We start from the raw sequence: 21,260 nt of genomic DNA, 5'->3' as shown, positions 1-21,260 counted from the left end.
GTGCACATTCACAATGACATGTACAAGAGAAAATGCATGTCACCTTACCTTGGCCTTTCCTTCAGCTTCTCACTTGAAGAATGATAATCATAATCAGAATACTGCTGACGTCTCTCCTCTGGAGAAAATGATCGGTTTGACTCTATTTCTGAGATATCTAGTTTCAAAAATAAGAAAAGACTTTTAAATAAAATACTTAAAATATTCTCCTACCCAGAGAAATTGCACTATTCTCTGGGTAGGAAACATGAAAATGGAAGCGAGGTAGGCAGGAAATGTGCTATTAGTCTAATAGTCCTCCCCTGGAGAAAAACTTGCTCGTTTTAAGGGAAAGGCATTAATTAATAAAGGGGAAGGCAAATTTAGAATTGTGTATTTCTCTTTTGTCTCATTTTCCATCAAAGCTGCTACAGAAGAGTCAAAATTCTATTATTGGATCATAGATGTATACACTAATTCTTCCCAAGCAGCCCAGTGCTTCTCAAACTTTAAGGTGCATACAAATCTTGTTAGGATGCAGTTGTTGTGGGGCAGTTGAGGGGAGACTGAGATTCTGCAATTCTATCCAGTTCCCTGATTATGCAGATGCTATTGGGGTCAGAGGTTGGGGGGATGAGGACCACATACTGAGTAGCAAGGAAATAAACTGCAAACCCCCTAACATGCTGGCATTATTTCTCATGCTCCTTTTATTTTCCTGCACTGCACCCATAACAGTCATCAACAACTTCTGATACACTGGAAACTCAATTAGTTTTAAGGTTTTATAAAGCAATTCCTTAAAAAAAAAAAAAAAAATCAACAAAAGTCTGCTTTACAACTTGGTAACTTAATATTTTCTAAACTTCTCTGCATAAAAGCAACAGTAGATGGTTCAGTAGGATATACTGTGATTAACTATTTTTACTGGCAATTTTTACAATGTTAAAATGTTATCCTATGTATAATCATATTCAAATAATGAATATAGCTCTTTAAAAGGGAAGAGGTGATGCAGACTGCTAACTAATGAATGCCACAATATTAGCCATTTTGATTCTTTTTGAGCATCTACTTGTTTTAGCTATCCTCCAAATTGTCTTCTCTATTAGAAATATTAATAGCCACTTTTAAAGAATGAGCAATTAAGGCTGGGCCTGGTGGCTCACGCCTGTAATCCCAGCACTTTGGGAGGACAAGACGGGCAGATCACGAGGTCAGGAGTTCGAGACCAGCCTGGCCAACATGGCGAAACCCCGTCTCTACTAAAAATACAAAAATTAGCCAGGTGTGGTGGCAGGCATCTGTAATCCCAGCTACTCAGGAGGCTGAGGCAGAAGGATCACTTGAACCTGGAAGGCAGAGTGAGCCAAGATTGTACCACTGCACTCCAGCTTGGGCAACAGAGGGAGACTCTGTCTCAAAAAACAAACAATAAGCAATTAGCAAATATATAAATGATATGGTTAGTTCTTCGAACCACTCAAACACACATTTTCTTACTGACAACTTTTGCTTTCAATTGCCTAATGAATAGTTCTCTGAGAGTTTGCAAGTGCACCAGAATTTTATATTGGGAACCGAATTTCAATAGGCACTTTAATAAGCAAATAACAACCAACCAGTGACCTTTGGGGATTAAGGTTTCAAGGGGTCTTTCCTTAGAAATTTAACTTCCAGCTGGATAGCTACACTAAATAGAAGAATGGGGAAGCAACGGCCTTCCTTACTTCCAGCTAAGCTCACAGCCTCCTCTTCCTTTACCTTCTATTTCTGAGTCACTGTCATTTAACGATGGGATGTTGATGAGGGTTTGCTGGCTGTCTCTCAACACCACTAGCTGTAGTTTTCCTCTTGACTTTTCTATCAATTTTCGAGCATCCGTTAAAGACATGTTCTCAGTTACAGTCCCATTGATCTGTGTTTATAAAGAATGGTAACGTTAAATGCAATAAAATTATTCACAGTAGAAAATTCATATTTTCCCCTTCTAAAAATGTAAAGGCTTTGCTCAGATATTCAAACAGATATTGGCTTTAGGATGACTCAATAAAAATGAATTGTCCTTTAAATTAAATATAATCCTGCATGCTGGATCCCAAATACAGGTGGTAAGTTACTCTGCTAATTTATTTAACTTCCAAGCTCAAGACAACGGTTTGGTTTACTACTGGAACGTGTTTCCTGACTGGAGAGGTTTACAAGACCTATTAAATATTCAGCATTCATATACCACCAACTTTCCTTCTCATCTTTCCTTAGTTTAGGGAATAGGGATCTAAACTTTAAACAGGAAAGAAGACAATATTCATGGAGTTTTTTGTTTTTGTTTTCTAAACTGACATTAAACTGTTACAACCCTCGATGTCCAGTTTTTCTGATAAAAATCATCTCATGCTGCTCTTGCCACCTCTGTCTTACCACTGACTCTCATTGGATCTAAGTCTCACTGTGTTGGTGCTGCATGTGGTCATGCAGGCTATGAACAGCAATATGCACACTACCGTTCTCTGCCCTCATCTACCCACCTTGAGAATTATGTCTCCTTCGTGAAGGTTGCCATCTTTAGTTGCCAGACCCGTTTGGGTCATTTCCTTTATGAAGATCTGACTCCCAAGCCGGAGACCATACTCTAGGAGACAAACACATAAACATACACGTATGTCATCAATTTGTTCAAAAAACTTAGTCTGGTTTATAGGACTATTTTAAAATATGTATTAAAAACTTAATTTTGTATATGGGAAATTCTGTAAGATGACTGGCCTGAACTCTTCAAAAAAGTCAATGCCATAAAAAACAAAAAAGGTAGAGAAACTGTTCTAGGGTGGGAGCAGAATGAGTTACATCATTTGGAGCAATTTGAAAATGAACTATAATATATGAAAGGGATATTAATGTTAACTTTCTTAAGTGTTATAATGGTATTACGGTGACTGATGTAGGCGAATGTTCTTATCCTTGGAAGATACCTCTGAAATATTTATGGGTAATGGTGAGTTGCCTGCAACTTTCTTAAATAGTACCAAAAAACCCACTGAGAGAGGTAACAGGAAGGGTGATGGAGTAGAAGGAAAGAAAAAAAAAAAAGGAGGAGGAGGAAAACAAAAGTAAGTGTGGCAAAATGTTAACAATTGGTAAAACTAGATGAAGGTTACATGTGTATTTGCTATAAAATTAACATTTTTCTTTTTCTTTTTTTGAGACAGAATCTTGCTTTGTCACCCAGGCTGGAGTGCAGGGGCATGATCTCAGCTCACTGCAACCTCCACCTCCCAGGTTCAAGTGATTCTCCTGCCTCAGCCTCCCAAGTAGCTGGGATTACAGGTGCCCACCACCAAGCCCAGCTAATTTTTGTATTTTAGTAGAGACAGGGTTTCACCATGTAGGCAAGGCTAGTCTCTAACTCCTGACCTCAGGTGATCCACCCGCCTCGGCCTCCCAAAGTGCTGGGATTACAAGTGTGAGCCACCGCGCCTGGCCAAATTAAACACTTTTCAAATAAAATGTTGGGGAGAAAAAAAAACAATTCAGCACACCTTAATACGCATGTTCTGCTGACAATGAGGCTCTCTACAGGAAGGCACTGCAAAAAATCTAGCATTTTAGATTATATGAAGCTTGGCATTGAAAGGAATTCAGTGGGTGAAGAAAAGGCGTAAAGAAGTCAGGCAAAGTAATTAATAAAGCATTTAACTAAAACCAGCATAGCTTTGGGAGTTTATGGACTCTGAATTGCTATCAAAAGCAAAAACATTGTAATTACTAAGTATGCATATTTTTAAATACTTTCAATGCTACTTAGACTACTCTGGTTTTACTTAATAAACTTGTAAAAATACATTATTTTAAGAATAAATTTTCACATTTTAGGAAACTACCACAACAGAGCAGGTTTTAAAACAGGCACAAAATTTTTTATTATTGTTCAAACTAAAAATCTTATAATTACAAAACTAAGTAACTTTCTACACTTCAGGAAAGGTATGAAGTCAATTTTAAAATAAGTTTTAAATGATTTACAGTAAACTTGTCAGCCAGATCTTACCACAAAGATTAGAAGCGTTGTGGCCCATGCCCTAGTCCTTTAGGAAGCTGACAGTCAAGAATGGAAAAAGGGAAGGGCAAAGCTACTTCCATGGATGGCGACCCCCTAGTGGTCAAACAGCCTCACAGCCCAGAACAGAAGGCTGAGTGAGACAAGCTTGAGTGATAACGTCTCTCTGGCATTTTTCAACAATTCCTCAATCCTCTTAAAAAATGCACTCATTATAATTTTGCAAATAGATCTACTGGTGTGTATGTGGGCATTTCACAAATGAAGATACAAAAATCAGTTGACCAGCTTCTAAGAAAGACAACTGGTGCCGTGAAATGTAATAGCTGGATCATATTTTTTCTTAATCAAATGTAGGTCTTACCTACTGTGGAATTTCTTTAAAGATTAATTCTTACACAACCCTAGCCAATGATAGCCAAATTATTATGCAATCTTAACAAAAGGTAGCAAAAATTTTTCTTTTACAAAGTGGAACTGGCCAGGTGCAGTGGCTCACACCTGTAATCCTAACACTTTGGGAGGCTGAGGCAGGCAGATCACCTGAGGTCAGGGGTTTGAGACCAGTCTGGCCCACATAGTGAAACCCCATCTCTACTAAAAGTGCAAAAATTAGCTGGGCATGATGGCGGGCGCCTGTAGTCCCAGCTACTCAGGAGGCTGAGGCAGGAAAATCACTTGAACCCGGGAGATGGAGGTTACAGTGAGCCGAGGTCGCACCATTACACTCCAGCCTGGGCAACAGAGTGAGACTCTGTCTCAAAAAAATAAATAAATAAATAAATAACACTGTGAAATCCTTACACTTCCTAAGATGCACACTCCTCAGGGAGATATTGCAATCTCAACGTTCCCATTTATTTTCATGGACTGGACTCCAGGTATCTCACTATTCACATCTTTGCATTATTCTTCAGTTATTTCAATAGGCACTTAGTTACATAATTCAACTCTTCACAAAAAACTAAAGAAAACAAACCCTCTCATCTGATAGGCTATCAAAATGCAAATCCCAAACCTAAAACGCAAGTCTTTTCCTTTGCATTCTCAGGTGCTCTTTAACTTTTTTCCTCTTAAAATGAGAACAATTAAGAGAACAAAAGGAAATTAAAGACGTTACATGCTACAAGGAAAATCGTAAGTCAGAAGACAAGATATAGTGTTAGGCGTATCTCAACACTAGGCTCAAAAGCCCTGTTCACTTACCTACTTGTTTCCAATCACCTATTTCCAGAGGATGGAGTTGAGTTCCAGCTCCACCTTTACTTACTGGCTTCCAGACACGGGCAAGTCACTTCCCCAGTCTGAGTTTCAGAATCCTCACCTATCAATGTCCCCTATAAACTCCTCTGTATGGCTTGGCACAGTGGCTCATATCTGTAATCTCAGCACTTTGTAATCCCAACCAAGGCACGTGGATCCCAGATTGGGCAACATGGTGAAACCCCGTGTATACCAAAAAAAAAAAAAAAAAAAAAAATAGCCAGGCGTGGCAGCACACACCTGTAATCCCAGCTAGCTACTGTGGGTCAGGGAAGCTGAGGTGGGAGGACTGCTTGAGCCCAGGAGGCAGAGGTTGCAGTGAGCCAAGATCATGCCACTGCACTCCAGCCTGGGTGACAGAGTGAGACATCATATCAAAAATAAATAAATAAAAACCCTCTCTGTCGTGGTATTCCTCACTTGTAAAACAGAAACAAAGCCTCCTAACACACAGGGTTCTCGTGAGGACTATGTAAAAGAATATTCAACATAGCCCCTTGCATAGAGCAGAAACTCAACAATGATTAGGCGGAGTGCTGTCCTCCTCTGTGGTTTTCCACTTGAGATGCAGCACCACTAGGAGAGCTTATTAACACAGAGACTCTGAGGGCCCACCCCATGGTTTCTTTTTTTTTTTTTTTTTTCAAGACCTAGTCTCGCTCTGTCACCCAGGCTGGAGTGCAGTGACTTGATCTCTGCTCACTGCAACCTCCGCCCCTCGGGGTTCAAGCTATTCTCCTGCCTCAGCCTCCGGAGAAGTGGGGATTACAGGCACCCACCACCATGCCCAGCTAATTTTTGCATTTTTAGTAGAGATGGGGTTTCATCATGTTGGCCAGGCTGGTCTCCAACTCCTGACCTCAAATGATCTGCCCACCTCGGCCTCCTATAGTGCTGGGATTACAGGTGTGAGCCACTGCACCCGGCCCCACCCCATGGTTTCTGATCCAGTGGGACTGGGCTGGGCCTGAGAGTCTGCATTTCTAACAGGTGCCCAGGTGATGCACTGCTTTGAGAACCACTGGTTTCCTAGTTTAAAGCCAAAATTCTGGAGCCTGGCTCTTCCACTGATGACACAACTTTGTGTATGTCAATGAACCTTTTGTGCCTCAGTTTCCTTGTCTATAAAATGGAGATACAAGAGTCCTCCCTCATGAGGTAGTTCTGAGGATTAAACGAACTAATTGGTGTTAGGCATTTAGGTCAGTGCTGGGTACAATGCTGGTTAAGTGCAATTAAGAGATAGCTCAGCCAGACGCAGTGGCTCACACCTGTAATCCCAGCACTTTGGGAGGCCAAGGCGGGCAGATCACCTGAGGTCAGGAGTTTGAGACCAGCCTGGCCAACCTGGCAAAACCCTGTCTCTACTGAAAATACAAAAATTAGCCGGGCGTGGTGGCAGGCACCTATAATCCCACCTACTTGGGAGGCTGAGGCAGGAGAATCACTTGAACCCAGGAGGCAGAGGTTGCAGTGAGCCGAGATCATGCCACTGCACTCTCCAGCCAGGGTGACAGCTGGAGTCTCAGTGAGACTTTTTTCTCAAAAAAAAAAAAAAAAAAAAAAAAAAACAGCTGGCCGGGTGCAGTGGCTCATGCCTATAATCCCAGCACTTTGGGAGGCTGAGGTGGGCATATCACCTGAGGTCAAGAGTTCAAGACCAGCCTGGCCAACACGGTGAAACCCTGTCTCTACTAAAAATAAAAAAAAATCAGCCAGGCGTGGTGGTGTGTGCCTGTAATCCCAGCTACTAGGGAGGCTGAGGCAGGAGAACTACTTGAACCTGGGAGGCGGAGGTTGCAGTGAGCCCAGATTACGCCACTGCACTCCAGCCTAGGCGACAGAGCAGGACTCAAGACTCCGTCTCAAAAAAAAAAAAAAAAAAAGGTAGCTATTCCTGGCCAGGCGCGGTGGCTCATGCCTGTAATCCCAGCACTGTGAGAGACCGAGGTGGACGGATCACCTGAAGTTGGGAGTTCAAGTCCAGCCTGGCCAACATGTTGAAACCTGTCTCCACTAAAAATACAAAATTAGCTGGGCGTGGTGGCGGGTGCCTGTACACCCAGCTACTCAGGAGGCTGAGGCAGGAGAATCGCTTGAACCCGGGAGGTGGAGGTTGCAGTGAGCCGAGATCAGGCCACTGCCCTCCAGCCTGGATGACAAAGCAACTCTTTTGGGACAAAAGAAAGAAGGAAAAAAAGTTAGTTATTCATATCACAACAGTGCTTTTCTTCCTACATCAAGCATGCCTACCTTCGTTCGCTCTGCTTTTCGTCAGGAGGACCCCGATGGGCCCCGGCCGCCCCCTCGGCTCGGGGCTGGGGCTGCGTGAGTGCGGGTGCTCGCGGCTGCGGCTTCGGGGCCCCCAAGAGCGGGCGTCGTGGCGGGCCCCGCGCCTGTACTCCGGGCTGTAGGCCCGCTCGTAGTCTGGGTCGTAGGCCTGGTGATAGGCCCGCTCGTAGTCCTGGTCAATGCTCTGGCCGCGGCTGCGGTCGCGGTCCCGGTCCCGGGATGGCCCAAAGTCGTGGTCCAGGCCCCGCTCCAGGCTCCGGCCACGGCTGCGGTCTCGGGTGCGCGCATGGTCTTGGTCCAGGCCTCGCTCCAGGCTCCGGCCGCGGATCCGGTCCTGGCTGAGGTCCCGCTCCCGGCTCCGGGCCCGCTGGTGGGGACGCCCCCTTTCCGGGCTGTCCTCCCAGCTGCGGCTGCGCCCCCCATGGCTCCTCTCGCTGTACCCACTCCGGAAACTTCTGCCATCAAACTCGTCCATCACCTCAAAAGCCTGGTCATCCTGATCCAGGGAAGGGCTGGCCTGAAGCGGGGCCACCTGGACCTTCCGGGGCCTCTTGACCACCTGTTGTCAAAACAAACTCAGTGTCGACGCAGGACAATCACAACTGAACGTGGAGAAGGCAGTGGTTAAGAGCCCTGGTTCTGGTTTCAGGAAAACTGTATCCCCGCCGACTCACTAAGGTTCAGGTTCCTCATCGGGAAACGGAAAATAAAAATCTTACAGGGTTAGAATGAGACAATGATGGTGAAGCTCTGAGTACAGTGCCTTGAATTAAGGTAATAATAAAATAGTACCTCCAAAATCTGCTTCTACTGAAGTTTGAAAAGTCTCAGAGGCCCAAATCACTAAGTTATAAAACTCAAACAAAAATCCAGAAAGTGTGACATTCTATACATAGCTGCCTAGGGGACAAAGGGGGATGAAGAGAAGTTGATTGATGGGTACAAATATATGGTTTGATAGAAGAAATAAGACCTAATGTTAGATCGGTAGAGTGACTACAGCTTACAGGAATCTACTGTACATTCCAAAATAACTGGAAGAGAATAATCTGAACGTTTCTACCATAAAGAAAAGACAATTATTTAAGGTGATGGATATTCCAAATACACTGATTTGAATTTTACAAATCATGTCTACAGCCATACCATCCTGAACACGCCTGATCTCGTCTGAATTTTACAAATCATATTAATGTATTAATCATACATACCCTATAACTATGCATTATGCATAAATTTTTAAAATTTTAAGGAAGAAAAGTCAATGCCTTATTTATTTATTATTAAGACAAAGTCTCGCTCTGTTGCCCAGGCTGGACTGTGTACTCTGGTCACTGCAACCTCCGCCTCCCAGGTTCAAGTGATTCTCGTGCCTCACCCTCCCGATGGCTGGGATTACAGGTGCACACCACCATGCCTGGCTAATTTTTGCATTTTTAGTAGAGATGGGGTTTCACCATGTTGGCCAGGCTGGTCTTGAACTCCTGACCTCAGGCAATCTGCCTGCCTCCATCTCCCAAAGTGCTGGCATGAACCACTGAGCCTGGCCCAATGCCATTTTTAAAGTGGGAGATGGGGTAGAGGGGCAAGGGGAAAGAGGAACCCTTCTAGATTAAAAGAAACTAAAGAGATAATGATTAAATGCAATGAGTGAACTTTGGATCCTGGATAGGGAAGAAAACATATATCAAAGACATTTTGAGAGCTGCGTATGGTGGCTCACACCTGTAATCCCAGCACCTTGGGAGGCTGAGGTAGAAGGATCGCTTGAACCCAGGAGATCAAGATCAGCCTGGGAAACACAACAAGATCCCATATCTAAAAATGAAAAAGACATCTTGAGATATGGACTGGATTTTAGATAATACTGTAAAATTATTACTATTCTTAGATCGGATAATAGTATTATATAGATGAATGTCCTCATTCATAGGAAATGCATGTGAAGTAAGTAGAAATGAACTGCCATGTCTGTAACTTTCCTTCGAATGGTTGGCCAGAAAGACATGAGTGTTTATATACATACAGAGACCAAGTAAAGATGGCAGAATCGTAATATTTTAGAAGATAAATGTTTATTACACTGATCTTTCAACTTTCCTTTTTGTTTGAAAATCTTCATAATATAAAGTTGAAAAACATTAAATACCATATATGTGGCCAGGTGAGGTGGCTCACGCCTGTAATCCCAGCACTTTGGGAGGCCAAGGCTGGCGGATCACCTGAAGTTGGGAGTTCGGGACCAGCCTGACCAACATGGTGAAACCCCGTCTCTACTAAAAATACAAAATTAGATGGGTGTGGTGGCGCATGCCTGTAATCCCAGCTACTCGGGAGGCTGAGGCAGGAGAATCGCTTGAGCCCGGGAGGCGGAGGTTGTGGTGAGCCAAGATCGTGCCACTGCACTCCAGCCTGGGCAACAAGAGCAAAACTCTGTCTCAAAAAAAAAAAAAAAAAAATATATATATATATACACACATATATATATACACACACACACACACACACACACAACCATATATGTGGGTATATCCCTACTAGCATTGCCCCTAAGCACACTTTATTACCATTCTCACTTTCTGTGTCTACCTGCCCCACTGGAGTGAACACACCTTGCAACACAGACTGGCCCCAGGGCCTAATGGCATCCAGCTCATAGTTGATTCTCAGCCAGTGAATGAATGAATGAATAGATGAATGAAGATTATAGACAGTCTTCTAATGAAACTCTTAGTCTACGAAGATATAATATACCTTGCTTGGGCCTTTACAAGTGAGTTTTTGTGCTGAAAGTTTTTTTCTAAATTAATATTGTTTTACCAGTATTCTGAATCTAGCTAATTCTCTTAGGGAATAATTGCCTAACTTGGTTCCTAAGGCAAACTAACTCAGATCAGACAATCACCGGCCTCAGGAGAAGACACAAGGAAAAAGGTAGGAAGGGTAACTTACACACATCTTCACACCCCTCCAAAAGTACTGAGGATCCAAGAACAGCGGTCCCTAGGTTATGTAATTCTGTCAAATGCTTAAAAGCAAGGGGTAATTTTCTTCTGGGCAAAAAAACAAAATGCTATTGAGGCAAGCTGAAAGCAAACCCAGTACTTACAATAGCAGCGACCTTCCCACTTTTTCTGAGCTGCTGAACTGCAAACGAATGAAGCACATCCTCCATGGGGGTGCCATTGACCATGACCACTCTGTCATTTTCTCTGTAAACAAGAAAAAAAAATGGGTCATGAAAAACTCCCATCTATTCATTGTAAATTATTTATTTAGGAACAAATAGAAGCAGCAAATCGACTTGAAAGACTTTCTAAAGGGCTCAGTGTCTGGTGGCGCCCAAGGCCCAGTCAACTTGGCCTGAGATCTTCCAAAGAAAGGAACTGGGGGCCATACAGCTCAATTCTGAGTGTCTAAAAGGAAATCATCTGGGAAGAGAGGCCTGATCTCCCCAAACCACAGGGTCACCTAGGAGGTACTTGATGATGGTGAGGTCTGGACACCAAAAGGAATTTCTCTATCAGTCCCCTATTGCCTGAGGTGCACAGTGGGCTTCAGAAAAGTCTAAAAACACTCCCTCCAAGTAGGTATATATCCATTTGTGCTTTTGTGCAGGAAAAGGGCCAAGAGCTTGCCTCGGATTCTTAAAGAAATTTTGAGATCACAGAATCCTATTGCTCCAGTTCATCCCAAATATTACTTTAAAATTTCGCATTTCTCCATATGAAAGACTACTAACTTTGATAAAACTATAGAGGCTTTTTTAATTATAATTTTATTTTTTAAGAGGCATAGTTTCCCTCTCTCACCCAGGAAGGACTGTAGTAGTGTGACTGATGATAGCTCACTGCAATCTCAACTTCCTGAGCTCAAAGGATTCTCTCAGCTGGGACCCGAGTAGGTGCATGCCATCCCAACAGGGTCTCACTATGTTGCCCAGGCTGATCTTGAACACCTGACCTCAAGCGTTCCTGCCACCTCAGCCTCCCAAAATGCAGGACTGTAGGCGTGAGCCACTGTGCTTAGTCCACAAAGGCTTTAAACACCAACAGAACCTAAACTTTTGAGCTATTTAGCCAATGCAGCCATACAGTTAACTTTAGATTTCGTACTGAGACGTTATCCTGTGGGAATCAGGCATGCATCATTTAAAATGGTGTTACCAGCTGGGTACGGTGGCTCATGCCTGTAATCCCAGCACTTTGGGAGGCCGAGGTGGGCAGATCACTTCAGGTCAGGAGTTTGACACCAGCCTGGCCAACATGGCGAAAACTCGTCTCTCCTAAAAGTACAAAAATTAGCTGGGTGTGGTGGCAGGCACCTGTAATCCCAGCTACTCAGGTGGCTGAGGCAGCAGAGAATTGCTTGAACTCAGAAGGTGATGGTTGCAGTGAGCTGAGATCGCACCACTGCAATCCAGACTGGGTGACAGAGCAAGATTCTGTCTCAAAAAAAAAAAAAAAAAATATTAAAAATTAAAATAAAATGGTGTTACCTCTTCAGGTCAGAAAGCTGGCAGTTGGAAAACTTGTGGTTTTCCTATAGTAAATCGTCCCAACTTCCACCTCACTCTTACAAATAAGATAATCAATAAACCAAAGTCTCCTCATTAAATTCTTAAAAGAATATAAATTAAAACAAACATAAACAGTGTTGGTTAAGCATTGGGGTTGAGAAGCAGACCAATTTAAAACTCCCATGTTCAGAAATGATTCCTAAACCTAGGAGGGATGTTTGGAACTATCTTCTTATGGAAACAACTGCCCTCCTCGCTCCAAAGCTGGGGTGTTCCCAAGGTTTGGGCATTACTCAAACATGGTGTGTTATGGTTTCCATTCCAGCTTGAAGACTTTTCAAATATTATATAAAAGTTTGTTATTTTTTCTTTTTTTGTTAATAAAGTGGATACCAACCAAAATACCCTGTCTAGGGCCAACCAGTAGGGCTGGTAGGGGCTGCGGGGCGAGGGAGGACACTCACTGGAGCAGCCCATCAGCAGGCCCACCCGGGAGCACATCAGAAATGACAATTGACGTTTCTCCATTTTCAAAGTGGGGGTTGTCTCTGCCTCCGGACACTGCAATTCCAAATCCTCTTTTGGAATCCTGTACATCAGAGAGGAGAAATATTAAAAATCCTTCAATAAGTGGCTTTCAGGATTTATTACAAGCACTCAATAAAATAAAGGTCAAATCAATAACCAGAGACTGTTCAGGAACAGATGGGCTTACAGAAACAAATGAGAAACAAAATAAAGCATAGTCATAGTCAGCTGACAGGTTTATAAAGGGAAATTCCTTATCTGAAAGAAACAGCCTGTGGAGGCTGGAAAAGATTGATAGTGCAGACTGGAGTTATCACTAGAAGCTGGCAGGGATAGGAAACAATGTCTTCAGTCCAAATAGGGATGTACTGTTTGAAGCACCAGTTGTACCTCTTTGCATCTTGCTGGCCTGAGCTGTAACAACTTCAGTAAAAACTGAATCTGTACTAAAACTGTATTTTTTAATTTTCAGATTTCCTTATTGTATTTTTTTTTTAAGACACAGAGTTTTGATCTGTTGCTGGGCTGGAGTGCAGCGGTGTGATCACTACTCACTGCAGCCTCAAATTTCTGGGCTCAAATGAGCCTCCTGCCCCAACCTCCCAAAGCACTGGTATTACAACACGGAGCCATTGTGCCTGGCCTGTACTGTAAATATTTTTAATTCTTCTGTATATTATGATGTTTTGACATATTTAAAAAGAAAAAAAAAAAAAACCTTCTGCCTAGGCTCATGGCTCATGTCTATAATCCCAGCACTTTGGGAGGCCAATGCAGGCAGATTGCTTGAGTCCAGCAGCTCAAGACCAGACTGGACAACATGGCAAAACCCTGTCTTTACTAGAAATACAAAAAATTAGCTGATCATGGTGGTGCACGTCTGTAGTCCCAGCTACTTGGGAGGCTGAGGTGGGAGAATCACCTGAGCCTGTGAGGTCAAGGCTGCAACAAGCCAAGGCAGCTTCTGCACTTTAAACCGGGCAACTGGAGAAGTCTCTAAAAAACAAAAAAAAACCACAACAGTGCTAGCCAATCCTTTTTATTTTTCTTTTAGATTCAGGAGTACATGTGCAGTTTTGTTATATATGGGTATTGTCTGATGCTGAGGTTTGGGCTTCTAATGATCCTGTCACCCAAGTACCGAACACAGTACCCAAGAAGTAGTTTTTCAAACTTTGCTCCTCTCCCTCCCTCCCTACTTTTGGAATTCCCAGTGTTTACTGTTCCTATCTTTGTGTCCGTGTGTACCCAATGTTTAGCTCCCACGTCTAAGTGAGAACATGCAGTATTTGGTTTTCTGTTTCAGCATTAATTTGCTTAGGATAATGGCCTCCAGGTGCATTCGTGTTGCTGCAAAGGACATGATTTCGTTCTTTCTTATGGCTGCCTAAAATTTTATTTTTAAAGTATACCTTTAACTTCAAAGTAGATGAGTTGGTAGTTTCATTTCAACATACAGTGAAAAAGAAGTAAATGGATTTGTTTGTTTTTGTTTTTTTTGAGACGGAGTCTTGCTCTGTTGCCAGGCTGGAGTGCAGTGGTGCTGGCTCACTGCAACCCCCGCCTCCCAGGTTCAAGTGATTCTCCTGCCTCAGCCTCCTGAGTAGCTGGGACTACAGGCATGGGCCACCACGCCCAGCTAATTTTTGTATTTTTAGTAGAGACAGGGTTTCACCATGTAGGCCAGGATGGTCTCGATCTCCTGACCTTGTGATTCGCCTGTCTCCGCCTCCCAAAGTGTGGGGATTACAGGCGTGAGCTACTGCGCCTGGCCCATAAATGGATTTTAAAGATAAAATTTGAACATAAAATGTGTGTTGAGCTCTCATGAGAAAGCAAAGCACTAAACCCTTTTCTACATGCATGGAAGATCAGAAATAAGATTTATTACATCCATGATCAGTCTAGCAATGCACAATGGTGAGCATAGATAATCCATAATCCTAATTCATTTGTGTTTTAAAAAGCTAAGCCTGGGCCAGGTGCGGTTACACCTGTAATCCCAGCACTTTGGGAGGCCAAGGAGGCCAAGGAGGGTGAATTGCTTGAGTCCAGGAGTTTGAGAGCAGCCTGGCCAACATGGCAAAACCCCATCTCTACTAAAAATACAAAAATTAGCCAGGCGTGGTGGCACACCCCTGTAATCCCAGCTACTTAGGAGGCTGGAGCAGGAAAATCACTTGAACCTAGGAGGTGAAGGTTGCAGTGAGCTGAAATCATGCAATTACACTCCAGCCTGGGCGACTGAATGAGACTCCATTTCAAAAAAAATATATATATCTAAGCCCAGTTACATCCAGATAATATGAGTATATGTGACTGTATATTCTTAAATCTAGGTTCAATTATATAAAAATTCACTCCGAGACTAAAAGAAAATCTTCCTTTCCAAGGAAAGTTTCCCACGTGAGGCCCACTATGCTGACTGATTATACACAATTACAAACTCAAAACAGGTTGGGGGTGTTGTCTATTAATCACACGGCTTTGGATTTGGCAGCACCACCAGCCGGCACCTGGTTTTAGACAGAGGCAGCTCCATCCTCTATGCCAAGCCTAAAAAAATCTCTGACCTCTGCCAATTTTGGGTCCACAACTCAAGGAATGCATGAAATGCTCAGGGAAAGGGCAGAAGAGAGTCAGAAAGATGAGGAGACTTGAAAAATAAGACCTAAGCAGACAAAACCCCCCAAATGAAGAAATTGTGATTACTGATCTGGAAGTCTGGGCACCTGGGCACTGGCCCGCAGACATTTTTTTCTACCTGGATTAATTCAATAAACATTAAATTCAGGAATGTCTTTAATTTTCATAGAAGACAAAGCTTGAAGCTCACAGTTCTGAGGGTCAAAGGAAAACTCTTCCTATGAGGAACTTATAGTCCCTCTAGGAGATGACAGACCTTGGAGGAATTCAGAGCCAGAAGAAGAAACCCTGCAGAAAAACCAGGAAAAACACAGTGATGATGACTGGAAGGCAGCTTGATGGAATAAAAATGCGGAACTGTCTGGGCGCGGTGGCTCACGCCTGTAACCCCAGCACTTTGGGGGCCGAGGCAGGTGGATCACCTGAGGTCAGGAGTTCGAGACCAGCCTGACCAACATGGAGAAACCCCGTCTCTATTAAAAACACAAAATTAGCCGGGCATAGTGACAGGCACCTGTTATCCCAGCTACTTGGGAGGCTGAGGCAGGAAAATTGCTTGAACCGGGGAGGCGGAGGTTGCACTGAGCCGAGATTGTACCACTGCACTCCAGCCTGGGCGACAAGAGTGCAATTCTGTCTCAAAAAAAAAAAAAAAAAAAAAAAAAAAATGCGGAACCACGAGTGCAGTTCTCCAGCTCAGCCTCACACAAATGACTTACAGTCTCTTGGATGCTACACTTTTTAAGAGTTATAAGGTATGTATAATATGTCATAATTAAAATTACAGAAGTTGTAAAAAGCTCCCTCAACATCCTTAAACAGTACAGGTCGTTTTCATTCTTCCCTTTCTTTTCTCTCTTTCATAACCTGTTCTATCTGGAGATAAGAGTATACACTAAATAACCTCTAAAATGTTCTATATTAAACAGTCCTTAATCAAAAAATACAACAGCATGCAAATCTCTGTTAACACAGCAATTATTGCCAGTTAGTATCTATAATGCATTATGCACCTCAAGGGAAAAAAAAGCCAAAACTGTGTGTAGGCAAAAACAAATAAGATCCATGATCCATAAAATCAAGAACATGACTGTAGAGTATATAAAATGTGCAGAACTCACCTTTTGCAGGGTCACAGTGTACTGTTCCCATATCAGCTCTTCCATGCCTGGGGCCTGTTTTAAAAGAACAAAACCAATCTGATGAAAACCACAACCTTTTCAATGCTAGAAATAAAATTATCATTCAAAATGCCTCGACATAAAGTCCAGCTCACACTTTCTATACCAAAAAGAGTTAATATTTGTTCATTATGCTACCTATTTTCAAACACACTCTCCGTCAATGAAATGAAACTAGAAACAATACTTGAAAGGTAAGTGAAATACACAGTGAGAGACAGACCCTAAAAAGAACGGAATGTTAAGTGCTGAGTCCTTTTGTTATCACTATTCCAAAACATTGTCATCATAAAACCCTTTAAAAATATCTAGTTTCAAATAGATTCTTTTTTTTTAAATCATTCTCCCCCTCTTCCTGTCAAAGATGACCTCGTAGGCAAGTTTTCTGCATGTTTATGTCTAAAAATATCCTTAGCCTTATCATAGGGTATGCCCAATTGGGTGATCTGCAGGATCTTTTGACTTTTTCTCCATCTGTATCACTGGGTATGAAAGATCAATGTCTTCATAAATGGACCACTGGGACTTCCATCTCTGACAATATTCCAAAGTAGGTATCCAGAAAAAACTAAAACTGGTGGTAACATTTTAAAAATAATAATCCATTAAATGCAGGCTGCCTGTGAGAAAGCTAGAAATGCCAAGAACACTCAGAACCACAGAGATAAGCCAGCACTGAAGCAGGCATTTAGAGGCGGCTGGGGATCCAAACAGGGTGGGAGATCAGGTCTGGGTGGATCTATTAGGGGAAAAAAATACCAGCACACAGATGGAGATGCAGTGATTGTCTCATCCTTGGCTATGGGTAGAGTGGAAATAACTAAAAATAAAACCCTGGAGAATTTCTATCAACAGACCTGTATTCACACAGGTTTGGGCATTCATATTACAGATGTGACCACCCCCTGCCAAACACTCATGCCTACTGGGGTTCTGCACTGGCCATACCACCAGGTACACAGAGGCAGATACGAATCCTCTCCAGAGATTATACTCAAACACAGCCCTCAAAGATTCTCCAGACAGTATGTATCCAAGGAAATGAGCCCAAAATTTAAACATCCACATCACCATGAGTGAGAGGTAAAAGAAACATAAATTGAAAAATCAAAGACTTTAAATATTTGAAATACCAGCCACAGACAAAAACGGAGTATTTATAATATGTATATATGTTGGTTTTTTGTTTTGTTTTGTTTGAGACGGAGTCTCGTTCTGTCGCCCAGGCTGGAGTACAGTGGCATGATCTTCACTCACTGCAACCTCCGCCTCCCAGGTTCAAGGGATTCTCCTGACTCAGTCTCCTGGGTAGCTAGGATTACAGGTGCGCACTACCACGCCCAGCTAATTTTTGTATTTTAGTAGAGATGGGGCTTCACCATGTTGGTCAGGCTGGTCTCAAACTCCTGACCTCGTGATCCACCTGCCTCGGCCTCCCAAAGTGCTGGGATTACAGGCGTGAGCCACCGAGCCGCCCGGACTATGTGTTTATGTTTTAAGAAATTAAAACAGTGGCTCACGTCTGTATTTCCAGCACTCAGGCTGAAGCGAGAGGATCGCTTGAGCCTAGGAGTTCAAGGCCAGCCTGTGCAACATAGTGAGACCACATCTCTACAAAAAATTTTTAAAGTTACCCAGGCATGGTGGCACATGCCGTAGTCCCAGCTACTCAGGAGGCTGAGGCGGGGTGATCAGTTGAGTGCAGGAGTTTAAGACCAACCTGGGCAACATAGTGAGACCCAATCTGTATATTTAATAAGAAAAAAAAAAAAAAAAAGAACTCAAAATACCTGAAAAAGAATACCAGAACGAGAGATCTGTGCTACCAGCAACCCTGGGACTGGGTGGTGAATGGGGCCTGGGGTGCCAGGGACACAAGCAGCCCAAAAGTGCAAGATTTACATTAAATGAAGGCCCATCAACACAAGGAAATATGTAAACATTCCAAAAGATTATTAACTAAATTATGTAAAACTCCCCAATTACTTAAAGTGTGTTCACTGTGACGACTGTCCTTCAATTTTAAAAAATAAAAGTGAATTTTCAGGTGAAATTTTTATATGCTACTCATCTTTGTCCCATTATCTGCTACAACAGTGTCTGGCACACAGAGTAGGCACTCAAAGTTTTTTCTTTTTAATACATCAAGAGATGGATACACTATTCATTCATCATTCAATTAATATAACTGAAGCACTGACTGCTGCTACTTACTTTTTTTTTGGGGGGGGACGGGGTCTCATTCTGTCACCCAGGCTGGAATGCAGGGGTGTGATCTAGGTTCACTGCAACCTCTGCCCCCTGGGTTCAAGTCATTGGCATACCTCAGCCTCCCGAGTAGCTGGGATTACAGTTGTGCGCCACCACACCCAGCTCATTTTTTGTATTTTTGGTAGAGACACGGTTTCGCCATGTTGGCCAGGCTCATCTCGAACTCCTGACCTCAAATGGTCCGCCTGCCTTTAGCCTCTCAAAATGCTGGGATTACAGGTGTGAGACACCGTGCCCAGCCTACGAATTTTCTTACAGAAAGTTTCTATCCAATTCGTGGCTCTCTGCTTCTTTGATAGCATACGTGAGGTGGGTGGACTAAAAACTCAGGTGCCCATGGTCTGACTTTCTAGATGTGCTCTATAGCCATACCTCTCTGGAATTCCGTCTGTGTCTAAAACAGCATTTTCCAATATGTGGCAGCATAACAAATTTTCCAAGATTTTAATGAAGTTGTACATATTTGTTAAAAAGTTTTTTTTTTGTTTTTTTTTTGAGATGGAGTTTCGCTCTTGTTGCCCAGGCTGGAGTGCAATGGCACGATCTGGGCTCACCACAACCTCCGCTTCCCGGGTTCTAGCGATTCTCCTGCCTCAGCCTCCCGAGTAGTTGGGATTACAGGCATGCGCCACCACGCCCAGCTAATTTTTGTATTTTTAGTAGAGACGGGGTTTCACCATGCTGGTCAGGCTGGTCTCAAACTCCCAACCTTAGATGATCCACCCGCCTCAGCCTCCCAAAGTGCTGGGATCACAGGTGTGAGCCACCATACCCGGCCAAAAAGTTTTCTTAAATGGAAACAGAAAGCAGAAACCGGGTCAGGCGTGGTGGTTCACGCCTATAATCCCAACACTTTGGGAGGCCAAGGCAGGTGGATCACTTGGGGCCAGCAGTTCAAGACCAGTCTGGCCAACATGGTGAAACCCTGTCTCTACCAAAATCACAAAAAATTAGCCGGGCGTGGTGGCGCATATCTGTAGTCCCAGCTACTCGGGAGGCTGAAGCAAGACAATCACTTGAACCTGGGATGTGGAGGTTGCAATGAGCTGAGATTGCGCCACTGCACTCCAGAGCGAGACTCCGTCTCAAAAAAAAAAAAACAACAAAGAAAAGAAAAATAAAGCAGATACTCAACTGAACTCCTGCAGTAAGTCAGAATTGGTTGCCCTTTTCCATTTCCGTAGAACACCTTACTAACTCCTTGCCAACTTCAGTTTTAGATGTTGCCTTAGTAAAACTAAGCCACTACCACCTAGAAACGACCTTATAAGCATGCCCACTTCTCCAAGCTCATCTTCTCAATGCCTTCTTGTACCTTAAAGCTGTCAAATTTCAACAAAGTGAATTAATCTAGAAGTTGTGGTAAAATAAATATATTTGCCAACCCTTCTTTGGATATAGTTATAGCCCCATGAATTAAGGGGGGAAAAAAATCACATGGCACCCTCCCCACAAAACTTACTTTAAAATTATCAGGAAAAAAAACTAACTGGGACTATGACAATCATCCCCAGGATTGGGCAATGCTACATACCAAAAAAAAGTTAAATATCCCAAGGAGCTGTGCTATTATAGAGAATATTTTTATGAGTACATTACTTTTAAAATACATTTATATTTTGGAATTTAAAACTACAAACTCTTCAAAGTTTTGGATTTAAATTTGTTTATCATTTAGCCAAATAAATGAGTTCCTGAAAATTTTATTTTTTAAATGTGGCTCAAGTAGAATGAATCTGGCTTTTGAAATTCACAGACCTTCAATAATGGGATGCAACTATCTTTAAGCGTCCTGTGCTGCCTGCAAGGGTAATTTAAATTTGTCAGAGAGACGATTAATCTCCTACCACTACCACCACCAATCAGACCTTGCTATTAACTTGCCTGGTGCCTGAAACCAATCAGACTGCAAGGCTTCTTCTTACCTATGGTTAACAGGTAGTAAAATTAGCCATTAGCTACTTAACATAATATTCAAAGAATACATGCTCCGCTAAGCCAAGTGATAAATAGAAAATCTTAATTGTAAAGGTAGGGAACTAGAGCAAAAATAAATTTTAGTAGCTCTGTTGAGCATTAAAAATACACCATAACTATGTATATTTAGCCTACAGAACTGTGACTTTTTGGGAAAGTCTCACAGAAAACTCTTCACTATGCACTCATTTGTTCATTTATGCAAAAACATTTATTAAGCATCCACCTTCTGCCAAGCAAGTGGTTTGTGGCACTTCAGAGACATCAGTGAATAAAATCGCCAAAGCCCTTGGGCAGCTTACCAACTAACTACAAGTGTACCCAAAGAGCGAACTACTCAGTGTCTTTCCTGCCTCATTTATATAATTTTTCAGAAACACAGAGCACCCCACATAATCATCCTTATTCCTCAGAACATCAGCTCTAGGAACATCCCTGGGCACAGACTGCCAGGGTGCAGCAGCTTAGCTGAGAGCTGTGGTCATGACATTCAAACTAGGCCACCGGGCTCTGGTCCCATCCACCTTGTGCTTGGCTATGCGCAGAT

At 42.8% G+C, this 21,260-nt stretch overlaps 1 protein-coding gene across 13 annotated transcripts in view; it reads right to left on the bottom strand.

Moving 5' to 3' along the window:
• The window catches only part of TJP2 (tight junction protein 2), a 160,442-nt gene that overhangs the window by 27,637 nt on the left and 111,545 nt on the right, over positions 1-21,260 (bottom strand). For all 13 annotated transcript variants that reach the window (XM_063649582.1, XM_063649588.1, XM_054501546.2 and 10 more), the window contains 7 exons: positions 16,406-16,459; positions 12,575-12,699; positions 10,701-10,803; positions 7,553-8,150; positions 2,508-2,611; positions 1,744-1,897; positions 49-157 (listed from right to left, as the gene is read on the bottom strand). In XM_063649582.1, coding sequence (XP_063505652.1) covers positions 49-157; positions 1,744-1,897; positions 2,508-2,611; positions 7,553-8,150; positions 10,701-10,803; positions 12,575-12,699; positions 16,406-16,459 — 1,247 coding nt within the window. The remainder of the gene's footprint in view (positions 1-48; positions 158-1,743; positions 1,898-2,507; positions 2,612-7,552; positions 8,151-10,700; positions 10,804-12,574; positions 12,700-16,405; positions 16,460-21,260) is intronic.

This window comes from Pongo pygmaeus, chromosome 13, assembly GCF_028885625.2.
Source record: "Pongo pygmaeus isolate AG05252 chromosome 13, NHGRI_mPonPyg2-v2.0_pri, whole genome shotgun sequence".
In the NCBI taxonomy this organism is placed as follows: Eukaryota; Metazoa; Chordata; class Mammalia; order Primates; family Hominidae; genus Pongo; species Pongo pygmaeus.
Note: the sequence above shows the minus strand (reverse complement) of the source record. Positions and strands in the feature narration are given on the sequence as shown.